Source organism: Anser cygnoides, chromosome 14, assembly GCF_040182565.1.
Source record: "Anser cygnoides isolate HZ-2024a breed goose chromosome 14, Taihu_goose_T2T_genome, whole genome shotgun sequence".
In the NCBI taxonomy this organism is placed as follows: Eukaryota; Metazoa; Chordata; class Aves; order Anseriformes; family Anatidae; genus Anser; species Anser cygnoides.
In genome coordinates this window covers 686,589-701,478 of record NC_089886.1, presented here as the reverse complement: position 1 = coordinate 701,478, position 14,890 = coordinate 686,589, and the positions used below count along the sequence as shown (strand labels likewise).

Genomic DNA, 14,890 nt, shown 5'->3' with positions numbered 1-14,890 from the left:
AGGTTTCTAGTAGTTCCTCTCATCTTACGGCAAAACCGACACCGCTGTATTAAATATTGATAGATATTCACAAAGAGAAAATATCTGTGGTGGTGAAATAGAAGGCAAGTTTTGCTGAACTCTGCTGAAAGGTGGACAGGCTGGCCTACGAAATGAGAAATGGAGTTACCTTGGGGAGGAGAGGATTAAACAGGAAACCCTGCCTGTGTTCTGCAGCCATGGAAATGTTTCTGCCGTGTCCTGTGATAAGAACTATCCCAAATACACCATCCCAGCAGCTTTTCACCGTTTTCTGACAAGGTGAAAATTTAAAAAGACAAGTTCACAGAAAAAGCAATCCGGCTTCACAAATAGCAATTGTGAATAATTCCTCTTCCATTCTTGCTCAGAAACTCTGAGAGTACAAAGCTCCATTTCATTTTAGTCCAAATGTGTTTCTCTACAGGTTGGTGGAGATCTAATTAAGATTTTCTCTCTCTTTAGCTTCCAATCCCTATTTGTAATTCTTGCCGGCTTTCCAGGCCTTTTGACCGTTCTGGTTCGCTTTTAATTTCTGAAAGCCAGCCGCCTCCCGAGAGAGGCCAGCGGCCCAGCCCCTGCTCCGTGCAGCCCCTTGCACGCGCACCAGGAGCACCCGACCGCGGCCGCCCCGTTTGGTCGCGCCTCTCCCAGGGGACAGATGCAGCACAGGGCTGCGGGGGCCCAGCTGCGGGGCAGGAAGGTCTGAGCCGTGCCGCGGGCAGACGGCCTCCTCCAGCACCTCACAGGGTTCGCAGTTCCTCAGCCTCCTCCTCCAGCGCCCCCCGGGTGCCGCAGCTCCTCGGTGCCCGTGCAGCAGCGTGCCGCCCCACGCACGCCTCCCGTCTGCGTGCGCAGGAGCCCCCTGCCCGCTGCCGACGCCCTGCTGCTGAAGGAGGTGCTCGGTCACCGTGCCCCGTGCCTTTTGAGGGGAAAAATGACGAGTGCGCTTGGTGCAAAATGCACCCATAAAGCAAGCGCTGGCTGGCTTTTAAAGGTCTTCTAACACCTAGTTTTATCAAGTGTACACAGCAATATTTTAAATCTCTCTTCTTTCAAATGCCAATGCTTCATTAAATTCCTGTTCATGAAATGCTCGGCAGGTAGTTCAGAAGCATGTTTGTTGTTAAAACGCGGAGCGCACGCTTGGCCCTTGGAAGAAGCCTCCTGCAGCGGCCGGTCCCGCAGCCCGCCTGCCTTCCTGCGCCGAGAGCGGCTCTGCTGGGGCGGGCGCTGCCCGTGCAGGCTCCTCGGGCTGCTGGAAGCCTCGTGGGGGCACGCACAGGCTGTGCGTTCTGCCAGGAGAACCTGTGTGAACTTGCCCATGTAAACACACAGCCCCGGACACACCCTTCTCATTTCCAAAACGTTTTGGTAATGCTCATGTCAGGCTGCCCTCCTATCTCAGACAGGAGGATCTCGCTTTATAAGAAAATTTTGATTTGCATTAATCAAACTCAGCTCTTACTGCATTTACTCGAGAAGCTTGATCCACCCCTTTCTCTTGCATGTCCTACGTGAACCAGGCCTCAGCATCACTGCTTTTCAAAGGTACACCAGCAGTCTTAATTGACACAAATCACACTTTGTAAGGTAGCGTAATTGGTGTTCATTTTCTTTTGATTAAGGGAACAATCAAACAGGAAAAGAAGTTGAAAGCAGCAATGAGAGCACCACAGTCACAAGCTACATTTGCTAGACAAGCAAAGTGGCTTCCAGTACACACAGTTACTTACAGGTGCTGTCACAACGCAACAAACCTGCCATGGCCCTATAATTTTCGTGTTAGAACAATCCCATCCTCTGGAGCAGTATCAGACAGCTTTCCTCTGGCTACAAGCCACCTGCGGCTGCCGGGGCTGCGCTCCCCAGCCCGGGCCAACCTTCCCACCCCGCGTATGCCGAGCAGGGGCTTTCCAGGCAGAGGGTTTGAAGCCGCAGCAGTCTCGCTCCCGCAGGGGAGCACCGCGGCACGCTCAGCACGGAGCTGGGGAGCAGGGTAAGGACGGGCCGGAGCTCAGCGGGACGCTGCCCGCCTGCCGCAGCCCTGCCAGCAGCAGCACTCGCTCTGCTCTCACGCGTCAGCCCGGGCTCGTTTCCCACAGCCAGTCGGTCCTCACCACAAATACAATAGCGATTTTGCATACAACAGTGAAATCATTGTTTCGTGATCTAGGTTATCCCTGCACTAAGCTTTCCTTTAGCCTTCTTTCCACTGGATTTTAATGACATCTGCCTTTCAAGCATGCACCCTGTCTTCATCCTCCTCTCCACGTCAAGAAATATTAACTGATTGTTGGAAGCGTGCTGGAGGCTGTGCAGAACAAAGAGATGGACGGCCCTTGCCCTAAGGAGTGCAACACGCTGTTTTAGATCTATTGCAACAAAGCAGGGTATGTACAAACTAGGACAGATAGAAAAGCAATAGCGAACTGCCCTGTAACCATGTGAAGACATGTTTCCACCTGCACATTTCGCTGAAAAATGTTTTGTTGTGCTTTGCTCATTTTTACTTCCTTACTGCAAGCACTGCAGTGCCCATCCTTGTGCAAGCACCGGGTAGGCAACACGCAGGGATGTGGAAAGGTGTCACGGCTTCAGCCGCCGCAGCGCCGGAACGCCGCAGCCCTGCCCCGCTGGTCGCGTTACTCTAAGCACAGCAACGGCTCCTTAAAGTAAGGCGGAGGAGAGGGGACACGAAAGGGCCTGAGCCAGCTTTGGCAGACACAAAGAGAGGCTAGAGGGCCATGGAGCAGGCGGTCACGGAGCAGAGGGCAGGTCAGATACGAAGGAAGCAAAGGAGCAAAGTAGAAGCTTGAAAGGACACAAGCATTAAACTTGTTTCAGTGTGGGAGTAGCAAGCAGAAAGGTTCAGATCAGTAGGTCAAGAAGATAATTCTAGCCAATAATTTAATGGAGTTGAAGAGGGCTCTGTGTGTGTGTGTGCCGACAAGATGAAGTAAAAGCAGGAGAGAAAAGATACTGCACGAAGTCACAAACAGAGCTACTTGCTGCTAGCCTATGGAAATATATTTTTTTATATAAATGCTGGGAAAAACTCACCAGCACTTAGACACCTTCTGGATGCACAAAGAGAAAGGGAAGGAATCGCAAAGCAGTTGTGAGACCTCATGGTGAGGAGATAGTGGCATTACCACAGTAAATGTGGTGGTGAATACGAGGAAATATCAGCATGCCACATTAACCATAATTGTCTGTCAGCAGAAGGAAGCTTTCCTCCTTGCTGCTGCTCTGCGTTCCCCCACAGCAGGGGCAGCCCGTCCCCAGGCACCCAGCAGGCGGCACGGGGCAGGCAGCCTGCCCGGCCAGGGCTGGCCCCAGACCTTGCTCCCGGGGGGCTCCTGGCCCCAGGGAGCTGCCACCCCCGCCACCGCCGTGGTGCCCGTGCTGCCGCCGTACCGCAGCACCGTGTCGTGGGGAGCTGAGCAGGCAGGAACGTCTGCAGGCCCTGGGCCCTGCAGCTTTATCAGAGGCTGTTACAGACCCTTGCTCACTGCATGGTTTGGAGTATTCTGGTTTCTTGACCAGGTTTGTTTGCAGCCAATTGTGCACATTTGTGCTTGCACAAACACAGTCCTTCAGTGTAACAGCACTTCTCCTTTGCTAGATTTACCTCCTGACATACTTGTAGAGAGCAGCCACAGCCTCTCTCTTCCTTTAGCTGGTGGGTGCAGAATGCCTGTTAGCCGACAGCTCGGGCTTTGAGATAAGCCCCTGTGAAAGCAGAAAAGCAGACGCCGAGCCGCAGCAGCAGCAGCGCCAGAGCCTTGCACAGAAGCGTGGGCTACCCAGCCAAGGCTGGTCCTCAGCTCTTGGCCTGAGAACCACGAACTCGTGTGCTCGCAGCTCATTCCAACCCCCAGGCTCCCTTCAGCTGCTCCCCGCTGTCCCCAGGTTGCAGAGGGACCAGCAGCAGCGCGAGGGCTGGCGGCACAGCACCAGTGAGCAGGGACTTCCCCCAGCGCCACGTGGCAGCCGGGCACAGCAGGGCTTGGCATTCCCAGAAGGGCACGGCAAGCAGCACTGCAACCGCTGCACCTGCCCCGACAGACGGAGCTTAATTTCATCACTCATTGCAAAATGTGTTTTTTTCCATCCCCTGCTGAACGGACTGAGCACAGCTTCCCCATAGCAGCGTCAGCTGCACAGGGCTCGCTGCGTTGAGCTGCCAGCCACAAGGACCCAGCACCACGCAGAATAGCTGCCACAGCTCCTTGCCACACAAGAAGACTGCCCAGCAGCCTGCCTCCATCTCTCTTCTCACCCCAGGGGAAAAGTATCCTCGTATTTCTGATCTCATAAACTCAAGGTGACAACCTTGAGTTACTTCTTCAAAGTTACCTCCCTTTTAAACGCACCAGCTGCCGACGCAAACCGGGGACCGCCCGCGAGGACGAGGTGTGAGGGGCCAGGCGCGGGGAGAGGCGACTCGCCCTTCGGCAGGACGCTGATGTTGGACCGCTTCGGAAGCGATGGTGCCTACGGGGGTCTTGCCCCGCCTGCAGTGCCGCAGCAGGTGCTTGGTGAAGGCGGTGGCTGAGGGCAGGCCATCGCCCCACCAGCCTGAGGAAGACATTGCTGAGGCTGACGCCTGCTTTTCAGGTCAAAGTAGATTCACGAGGTCACGTTGCACCGTTCCTACCATGAAGGGGCTCGCAGGGTCTCCTTTTTGGGCCCAGCCTCCCATGTTCATAGAAGTTACTGGATATTTAAAATTCTGGGAGCTTTTCCTCCCCACTAAACTGGCTTCACAAGGTGTGGGGGTGCACAGACAGGCACAGCTACACATACCCACATTCTCATACACCGCCAATCCACAAGGCTCCATTTTTCTAGGAAAACAAGCCAGGAACGCCTCATCTGGCTGGCCGCTTCCTGGCTGACATGCAAGGCAGGGCCTGCCACGCATTCCTGGAGGCTGAAGTCAACAGGAGCGGAGGATGCCTGGCACCTCCAGGAGCCGTGCAGGCTCTGGATGAAAGTCAGCTCGCTGAGCACCCACCTCAGCCCCAGAGACTGTGCATGGGCAGGTGAGGGAAGAGTCCTGAGTAAGCATAAAAATCTTGAAGTCACAAGGAAACAAAAACCAGGAAAAAGTGCTTCAAAGAGGGAAATTCCCAGGACTTGAGTCCTACCTTGAGAAGCAAACCTCCCTAGGCTGCCTCCTGGGAGCAGCGTGAACTGATCTGCATGAGGCTGGAATCCAGAAAAAAAAAAAAAGAAAAAAAAAGTGCACACAACAAACAACAGCACTTGTTACCTCCCAGTGAGCATTCCCAGAGAGGTGGTGACACGGAGCCGCAGTTCCTGTTATCACCACCTCGCATGGGAGGTGAGCACACAGCTAACACCAGCCTGCAGCAGGGCTGCGGCGCAGCCCCCGGGCACTCCCGGGCACACACACCGGTGCACCCCCACAGAGCAGCCCTGCTCCCCAGACCCGGCCACACTCAGCTCCCGCTCCCCAAACCCGGCCACGCTCAGCTCCCGCTCCCCAAACCCGGCCACGCTCAGCTCCCGCTCCCCAAACCCGGCCACGCTCAGCTCCCGCTCCCCAGACCCGGCCACGCTCAGCTCCCGCTCCCCAGACCCGGCCACGCTCAGCTCCCGCTCCCCAAACCCGGCCACGCTCAGCTCCCGCTCCCCAAACCCGGCCACGCTCAGCTCCCGCTCCCCAAACCCGGCCACGCTCAGCTCCCGCTCCCCAAACCCGGCCACGCTCAGCTCCCGCTCCCCAAACCCGGCCACGCTCAGCTCCCGCTCCCCAAACCCGGCCACGCTCAGCTCCCGCTCCCCAAACCCGGCCACGCTCAGCTCCCGCTCCCCAGACCCGGCCACGCTCAGCTCCCGCTCCCCAGACCCGGCCACGCTCAGCTCCCGCTCCCCAGACCCGGCCACGCTCAGCTCCCGCTCCCCAGACCCGGCCACGCTCAGCTCCCGCTCCCCAGACCCGGCCACGCTCAGCTCCCGCTCCCCAAACCCGGCCACGCTCAGCTCCCGCTCCCCAAACCCGGCCACGCTCAGCTCCCGCTCCCCAGACCTCCTCCCACAAGCAGCACTGCTCGGGCAGGGGCTGTGAGGAAAGCAAAGCCCAGCTGCCAGCCCCCAGTCACAGCACGACCCAGTGAAGAGGCAGCAAATAGCTGGACCAGTTGCTCCTTAATTCAGCAAGGCACAAGCACATTTTCAGCAGATTTATTTCTGCACAGGCTGCTAAAGCCTCACCCCCACACTCCACACCCAACACTGGTGCTCGCTGTGCATTTATAACCCAGCTTGCCTCCCTGGCTGGGCTGCGGCAGTTGCTGCCTTCCTGCTGGCCAGAAGCACCTGGGAACACTAAAAGGAGATGTATCGTTGCAAGCAGCGTTGCTATTTGCATCTGTATTTAATTAGGTAACTGAAGCCTGACATTTTCTGTGGTCAGACCTGTGTGAAGAGCAGCTGAGAAGTACTCACAGCAATGTTCAAAGGCCTATTAGGCTGGTGCTCAGGTCTATTGCTACTCGAGAACATTTATTTCTTCTTGTCTTAAAAAATGGAAATTGCATCCCTGCAGATTCAGCCCCTATTGGGTGAATCCCAGTGAAGCAGGATTTAGTGCTGCGCATTTTGTGGTCCTTCAGTGCACTGCAGGGAAAGAAGGACCACAGAGCTGAGCCAGGCCGGCCCTGCCCTCGGCCCCGTGCGGGGAGCTGGCTGCAGGGGGCCAGGGCCAGGGGCGCGGGACGGTGCCCACGCACCACCTGCTGCTGCTAACGCCAGTTCAGCGGGTGTGTAGCAGCCTATCCTAAGGAAAATCAGCATCCGAGCTTCACTTAAAAATACTTCTCCATGTCTAGATAGGCACCGCTCTGCTCCAGCTACTTTTGGGTGGGCTGAAGGCTTCATGTTACCCAGCAGCAAACCTGTTAAAGGCTATTAGGTACAAACGACATCATTTGACTTGCCCTAAGATTAATGACCAGCGCTCTAAAACGCTCTTCTTGACCGGTGCAGGCAGCTCCTCGGTGCTTGGTGCTCCTCCATCAGCTGTGGCAGTCCGGGCTGAGCCGCGCTTCCCATGTCGCTGTGTGGGCAGCAGCGCCCTGTGTCCCCCGCGCTGCCTCGGCGGCACCGCAGCACAGGCGGACGGTGTGGGGGGTGGAAAAGCTCGGGGTGGCCTCTGCTCTGCTCTCTGCAGGGCCCCACGCTGCACAGATCCTGCAGATTCACACCGCCTCGTTATGTCTAATTGCTAAACGTGCAGCAGCTTCTCTCCGTCAGCACAGGACTGCCCGTGCGGCAGCCACGCCACAGCCCCGGTGCCGCTGCCCGAGGACGGGGCGCAGCAGCGCGAGCAAGGCCAGGGCAGTGCCTGGGGACAGGCGCCTTCGTCCCTGCCGCCGGGGCAGGGGGCAGCGGGGGCTGCCGCTCGCCTCCCCTCGCAGCCACCACAGCCGCTCAGCGTGCCTGGGTGGTGGGTGGTAGGAGGACAAGCTGTTAGCATCAGATCTATAATTTGCAGCAGCGTGTAAGTGGCACCCCCTCTCCCTGCCCTCCAGGATCTAAAAAAGGAACGAGAGGTCCCTTATTTCCCCGGAGGAGGAGGCGTGCGGCACCCACTCGCGATAAGCAGTGTGACAGAAGGCTTTTTATAAACTCCTGGCGAGGAGCTGCCGAGCCTTTGCCCTCTGCCGGCTCCGGCTCCTCGCATGCAGGCTGTGGCTCCGTGGCGTTGCTGCAGCAGCCCCGTAACACAGCCCCGTGCCCATCCCAGGGTCCCCGGGTGCCGGGCTGGTCCCCAGCCACCCAGCAGGTCTCCTGCTGGGCCAGAGCACGCAGGCGCGGAGGAGGACCCCGAAACACAGGCTGTGAGGGGTGCTGGGGGAAGCTCCTTCTACCCGCTCGCACCGTTCAGCGTTGTTATTTCAAGCGGCGAGCACGAGGGGATGCGGGAAGGAGAGCCGCTGCTCCACCCGCCCCGGAGCCCCCGCGGGCAGCTCTGCACAAGGAGCCACGCAGGGATGCGCCTTACGGGGTCAGTCGGAGCACGGGAAGGCAGCAGGGCACGGCGAGGTCCGAAGGGAGCTGTCTTGTTTGGCACAGCAATCAGCTTAAAAATTAGCTGGGCTGTATGAACCAGTTGTATGTTCACTTTGCTATTGTAGGATTTTCACAGGTTCATCACCCTTCAGCGCAGGAATTGTACAGTACGTATGAGGTAGAGGAGAGGAGGTTCCCATTTCCTATAGCAATGCCTTGTCTTCTGTTAACCCTGCCCAGGCAGCCACAGGAAGAGCGAGGAAATTCATTTCAATGTTGTAAGGATGCATCACAATACGCCAGGTCGTGCGTGAGGCAAAGCTGATCACAGTAGTTATTTGATGTCAGGCCCCTTCTTGACTGCCACTGGTCGCTTTTATGACCTTGAAAAGCCACCCCACCTCTCTTTTTCCCCCTCCATAAAAGGCAGTAATTACATCTAGCTTCATGAAGTTCTTTGTGATCTAAAGGCATTAAACGCAAAGCTTATTTACACGTTAGTGTCTCATAATCACAAGAACTGGAAATAGCGATGCTAAAATGTGTGAAATTCAAAACTGGTAAAAGGAAATACTATTTGCAGTGGTGTGATTGTGCGCTGGAAGCTCGCAGCCGCAGCTGTTGGAGCGGGGTGGAGCCGCACGCAGGCGGGTGAGCGCCAGGCCCGGCGGGTGGGCTCCCGGGACCCTGCAGCGGGAGGTCAGGAGCCGGGGGCGTGGGGCTCTCCCAGGGCAGCCCTGAGATAACACACCGAGCGCTTCTTGTCCGTGGCAGCTGACTTGGGTGGACAGAAACCCTCGCTAGGCACGGGGCTGCTGCCGGACGAGGTGGCAAAGTGTGCTTGCTGTCCGGGATTCCTCCGAGCTCTTTCCTGAGACAGCTTTGGAGATGGGGCCAGGCCAGAGGACGCTGCTCCCTGCAGGCACAGGCGCTGAACCAGAGCGGAGCGGCTGTTTCTGCTGGCAGTGCTGCTTCCCAGCTCCCAGCGGCACGATCCACCGCCTCAGCCAGGCAGCGTGCCCTGCCCTGCCCTGCCCGGCCCTGCCTCCCTCCAGCACGGCCCCACGCGCGGCCCGGGGCCGAGGGCACCCCGCGGGTGCTGGGGCTGGGGGCGGCCGCGCTGGGTGGGCGCGATGTTGCTGCGGGGGAGCAGCGCCCGCCGCATCCAGCCCTGAGCTAATTACAGCATCGGCATCAAGCGCAGACTGCTTCAATGAAAGGGAAGGACTGGCAGCTTCCTAGCTCTGCCTTTGTTTTTTAGCCCCAGTTACGAGACGCACCGCAAGGGAGAGGCGGTGGCAGGTAACAGAGCTCGGCGGGGTGGTCTGAGCACCGGGCGCAGAACCGGCCTCACACCTAGGCCCAGCTCGGGCACTGATTTGCAGAGTGGCCTCATCCCCTGAACTTTTCCATACGAAGTGGGGGTGACAGCCCAAGGGGCGTTCCACAGATGAATTAGCGTTTGGAAAGCGCTTTGAAGGAGTTATATAAATGCTAAGAGTTGGCATCATCTTTTTTTTTTTTACATTGCAGCAGAACCCAGAGACTGCAATCAAGATCAGAGCCTCACTGTACAGGGCAGTTTGGAAGCTCCCGGTAGGAAAGGTCCCCGCTCCCTGCTTGAGCCGTTCCCGGTGCACACACTCCGGGCAGGCTGGAGCTGGGCTGTGAGCACTACCAAATTCAGGCGGAAAGAGCTGCCCAGAGTTCCAGCACACCATGGCATTCTTGGGAGAAAAAACACTGCCTGCTGCCCACAGGGACACGTTTCACTGGAGAAAACGAAGATGCAGCCCTTGGAGAGCCCCAAGAGCTGCTGCTGTGCTGCAGCAGGCTCACAGACACCGAGCACCTGGCTCCTGCCCTGGCCACGAGTGCTCAGCACGGCTGGGAGGTGGCAGGAGCACGGCTGGGAGGTGGCAGGAGCACGGTTGGCACCAGCTGGGACACGGGGCAGCAGCGCGCCTGCCCCGCTGCACAGCACCCACGGATTTCCATGGAAATCTGCCACGGGGTAGAGAACTGCACCGCGAAGTCGGTGTCCTCTCAGACAGACTTTCAATCCCGCCCATTGTTTGGACAGCACAACTAGACTAGGTTGGGCCTTACCGAAAGTTTAAGAAAAATTGAAAAAGGACTCACAAACAAGTTTCGTGAAAGGTTATCATTACCTAGCGTGCACAAAATCAGCAGGTCTGCTTCATTTCCCACCATTTCCTAGCTGCAAGGTATTTCATAATTCTCTTCCATTTCTAATCAGATGAAAATGCAACATGTAAGTATTAACCACAGAACAGAAATAGGGAAGAATATGTAAAGAAGAAAAAAACTTCAAAAACTGTTTTCAATATAGTTGATGTCACACATTGCATTTTATAACGCCAGTCGATTAGATGTTTTCAACGTCATTCATTAAAAATTGTGCACTCAGTCAGCCAAGCATGAATCAACACATGACAGGCTACAAAGAAATACCAAAGTAGATGGAAACCTGAGATGAAACAGAGTGAAGTAATTGTGTTTTTTTTGCATTATCCTGAAGATGTTCATCAACGTTTTAATTTAGCCAAATGGCCACCATTAAAAAAAAAAAGAGAGAGAGAGAGAGAAAAAAAACTTTGCTTTGACAAAATCACGATCGGTAGGGAAAAGCTTTTAAAAGAACCGAGTTAACAACGTCTGCTGACGTAGTCCTTCATGAAGGATGTCCTGTGCATTGTCTGCAGAAGGACCAAACTGAAATAATTCCTTTAGATTTACAATCCTTTCCTCTAATTCATGGTTTGCAAACACACGGCTGAGGTATGGAAGAGATGGTAAAGGCAAATCTCTTGGATCTTTGCTCCGTCCGCCGCTCGCTGTTGTAGGGCAGCAGAGCAAGGAGCCGTCCCGCAGCCGCGCGCACCCAGGGCACGCCGAGGGGTGTGCACGAGTGTCACGGCGCTGCTGGCTGCAGCTCCTGGAGGGGTTTGGCACGGGCAGCATCCCGCTCCAGCCCGGGTGGCATGCTCGGGAGACGCAGCGCTCCCACAAGCCGTGACTTGAACCCGCAGCCGCCTGCTTGAGTGAAGATCGGCGCGCAGCCCCGAAGGAGCCGAACGGGTTGAGTGACTTCAGGCCGTGGGAGGAATTGGGAGGAATAATCGTCCGGGGCTGCAGGGAGAGCTCAGGCAGCCCGGCTGGGCGCGGATGTCGCTGCAGCTCCCCGCGTCTCTCCAAGGTAAAACAGGATTATATTTGTGTTTGGAGGGCTTTTTATAGAACTGCTGTCAAAACTGGCAGATAGAAAGCTTAATTAGGAGCGATCTTGCAAACAAGGCAGTGTGTAGGTGTGCGAGGGGCTGCGGGCAGCCGACGGCTGCTTTAAGCCAGAGCCGAGAGAAAACAGGTTCAAGGCGACGTTTGCCAGGGCTCGCATCGCTGGGCTGGGGGCACCTGTGCTGTGCTGCCAGTTATGACCCACAGGGCAGACAGCATTTGAGAGAACTTTGCTGGAGTGTGAGCAGGAAGGACGGCACCCGGCCTGCCCCAGCCGCCCTGCCGGGCACGGAGCCTTCGGCCCCGCCGCAGCCCCTGGCCCGCCGCGGGGCTCCCCGGCCGCTGGCACCCGCCCGGGCACGGCCCCCTCGCGCTCCTGAATCACGAATGACTCACTTCGGGCTTGGATGGGAGCGCAAAGCATGCATTTGCAAATTGGCTCGTGAGGCACTGCCTTGCGATGTAGGTGGGATGTATTACATACTCCAGCAGTCGAGCTCTGCTCTTTTTTCCTCCTCCCCTCCTCTCCGTGCAGGGTAGCTGCCTGAGCCCGGGGTTTCGGTGCCGGTCTCGCGGGTGCGCAAAGGCGTCGTGTCGGCTGCCCGTGTCATGTGGATGTCCCCGGCGCGGCCCGTGACGGGAGCCCTGCGCTGAAGATGGATGATTTGGCTCTGCTCGACCTGTTGGAGTGCCCGGTGTGCTTTGAAAAGCTCGACGCCACAGCAAAGGTGCTGCCGTGCCAGCACACTTTCTGCAAGCCTTGTCTGCAGAGGATCCTGAAATCCCAGAAGGAGCTCCGGTGCCCTGAGTGCAGGACGCTCGTCCTCTGTGGCATCGAGCAGCTCCCGTCCAACCTGCTGCTCATTCGCCTGCTGGATGGAGTCAGATACGGACAGAATGCTCCCCGGTTCGGCTCAATGCAGAGGTCGGGGCTCCTGTCCTCCCCCGCCTCCATCCGGAGGCTCCCGCGGGGTCTGCAGCTCCACCAGCACCGGCTGGCGACCAGCCCCAGGATCCACATGGATGGGGTAAGCACCAGCCACATTTTCCCCTTTGCCGTGGGCATACAGATCTGTTCCTCTGTGCCAAGAGCTATGAAACTTCCATGCTAGCACTGCTGCTATGCATACATGCTGATGTTTGAAGTAGGAGAGATTGTCCTTTTGTTTGCAAATCTGGCTGCTGTTTCCTTGTGATATTTGACTATTTGGAGCTCATCACAACAGTAATTGCACTGAATCCCAGGCTTAGATAAAAATAGCTTGCCTTTCCCCTTACAAAAACTTCACAGCAGCTGTTTTTCTCTGGAATTTTGAGGTGCTTCTGATATTTGGAGGGCATTTCAGATGCTTTAACTTTCAGGCAATTTACTGATTTTTGATTGATAGCAATTAAATCAGTCGTTGCAAGGCTCTAGCTATTAGAGGTGGAGAAAGGTGTTTCTCATCTGCGCCTCAGTTTCCCCAGGCTTTAAAAAGGAAGGAGGGGGCATAATGATGTTTATGTCCCTGGCAAAACACTTTGAGGTTCACTAAGGAAAAAAATTAAACTCAGCTTCATCTAGTGATGATTTCCTAGGCTAATTTTAAAATTGTAAGTTGTTTCTGTAATTTTCTCTAACAGTACAAAAGCTTTTCTGAAATAATTAGGATGTGGTATGAGACCTGGTAAGGAGCCTGGCTCAGATTGCATTTTGAGAAAAGACTGACTCGTGACCTCACCATTCCTGTGTTATATTCCTGGATTTCCATTTCTTTCACCTGCACTATTCTGTAAAATACCTCTGAAAGCTTTCCATAACATTCAGAAGCTTGACTCGATTGGCTGATAAACCTGAGGGCACTTCTCAGAACTGCAGAGACACAAACTCAGGGGCAGACTCGTAACAGGTTTTCTAACCGGCGTGTTATAAAGGCGTACGCTTGCGTGTGAGGCTCTACGGCTGCAGAGGACACCGCGCTTCGTGTGGGCCCGAGCTGCTGCGCGCACCGCAGGGAACCTCTGGAGCACTGATGGGTCATCCTGAACGTGTCGCACACAGCAGCCAGGCCTATCTCTGGAGCTCGTGTCCCACGTTTTCCCACCGGAAAACGTGGCAGTGTGGCCTGAGACGTGCAATGAGTCCCTTTACCACGGGCAGCGGACACAACTCCTGTGCCGCGGCACCCAGTGTCCTACCCCGGGGCACGTCGCAGTGGTTGGGCGGGGAGCAGCGGCCCCGGTGCACGGGAGCATCACGGCTGCTGCTTCGGCCGTGGCCACGCAGCTGTGAGTGCCCGCAGGTGGGCAGGCCCCACAGGTGTCCTCCACTTCTGCCCCGTGCTCGTCTGTACCGAGAATTCGTGCCTCAGCTCAGAGGAGAGGCAGCCCGAGCCCCAGGCAGTGAGCGGCGCTCCCCGGCAAACATGCTCATATTTATTTTTCTCCTCTTTCGCCCCTTTTGCGTTTCCATACTAGTTCTCAGGACAGGTAGAAGCTTGCTGCTGGTGTTGCACCGCGGCAGCTCTCCTGTTGGCAGCTCCTGAAGCGTTTCCGCCGAAGCGCGCGGCCCGGCCGTGGGCGCTCAGCAGGGTCGGCACCGCGCGGCGCTGCCAAAAGGCACCGGGGTGGCCCCGGCTCCCCGCGCTCTCTGATGAAGGGGTGTAAAACAGTACACTGGAATGCTCTTGGACTTAATGAGTTAATTAATTAGAAAATACTTTGAAAACCTCAACTGCGAGGTGAAGAACGCGACCATTAGTCACATTTGGATTTTGGTGATTCCAAATACACGCAGCCTGGGCCGTGCCACTACAGCTGCCCGAGGGGGCAGGAGTGCACGCACACCCTTCATGGGGCTGACTCCCGGCACCAGCAGCTCTTTCTCTGCAGCAGCGGGGACCCCTGCCAGTGCCCATGCTGCAAGAAGGCCAGGACACAGCAAGGACGGCTTGCCTTCTTGCAGCATCGAGCGCGCAAACACCAGGAACGAGTGATGAGTTACATCGCTGAAGCAATTTGGATACGCAGAGGCCTCCAGCAACTTGAACTTAAGAGCAGACACTTTTGTGGCAGCTGCCTTTTATAGCACAAAATAGTGTCAGATTTTCAGCAGAAGAGGATGGGAGGCGGTTTGTGGTCGTGGCTCCCGTGAGCAGCGTGGGCACCAGGACTGAAGCCTCACCTCCCGTCGGAGGTGCCGGAGGAGCAGCAGCAGCAGCGCTGGCTCCTGCCACCAGCACTGCCCAGCCCCGCGGCCAGCTGGCACCAGTGGATGCTCACAAAACACTTTAAGACTTTAGTGAGCAAGAAAGGACCCTTTACTAAGTCCCTCTGAGATCAGCATCTCTCCACGGGCTTATTTAAGACTGTTGTGCTGCTGCTGCTACTACTACTACTGTTATTATTATTATTGTTATTATTACTACTCCTACTACCATAATTATTATTATTTAACAAGCACAAAGACATCTTCCAAACCAGAAATCTGGTCTTAAGATTATTTTTAGATCTCTTTTGTGGAAAAGTTCAAACTTCTGAGCTGATTTTAACTTTATCTCTGCATCTTCAAGGATTTGATAGTACTCTT

At 56.0% G+C, this 14,890-nt stretch overlaps 2 protein-coding genes across 15 annotated transcripts in view; one reads left to right on the top strand and one right to left on the bottom strand.

Annotated features, from left to right (window-relative positions):
* Nucleotides 1-14,890, bottom strand: part of GRXCR2 (glutaredoxin and cysteine rich domain containing 2) — a 44,729-nt gene that overhangs the window by 19,667 nt on the left and 10,172 nt on the right. The gene's annotated exons all lie outside the window — the stretch shown is intronic.
* Nucleotides 11,153-14,890, top strand: part of SH3RF2 (SH3 domain containing ring finger 2) — a 40,395-nt gene continuing 36,657 nt past the window's right edge. For 6 of the 7 annotated variants that reach the window (XM_066977148.1, XM_066977147.1, XM_066977151.1 and 3 more), the window contains exons 1-2: nucleotides 11,153-11,284; nucleotides 11,858-12,350. In XM_066977148.1, coding sequence (XP_066833249.1) covers nucleotides 11,979-12,350 — 372 coding nt within the window. In that variant the 5' untranslated portion in view covers nucleotides 11,153-11,284; nucleotides 11,858-11,978. Of the gene's footprint in view, nucleotides 11,285-11,599; nucleotides 12,351-14,890 lie in introns of those variants that run through there. The other variant, XM_066977146.1, reaches the window with a different exon arrangement.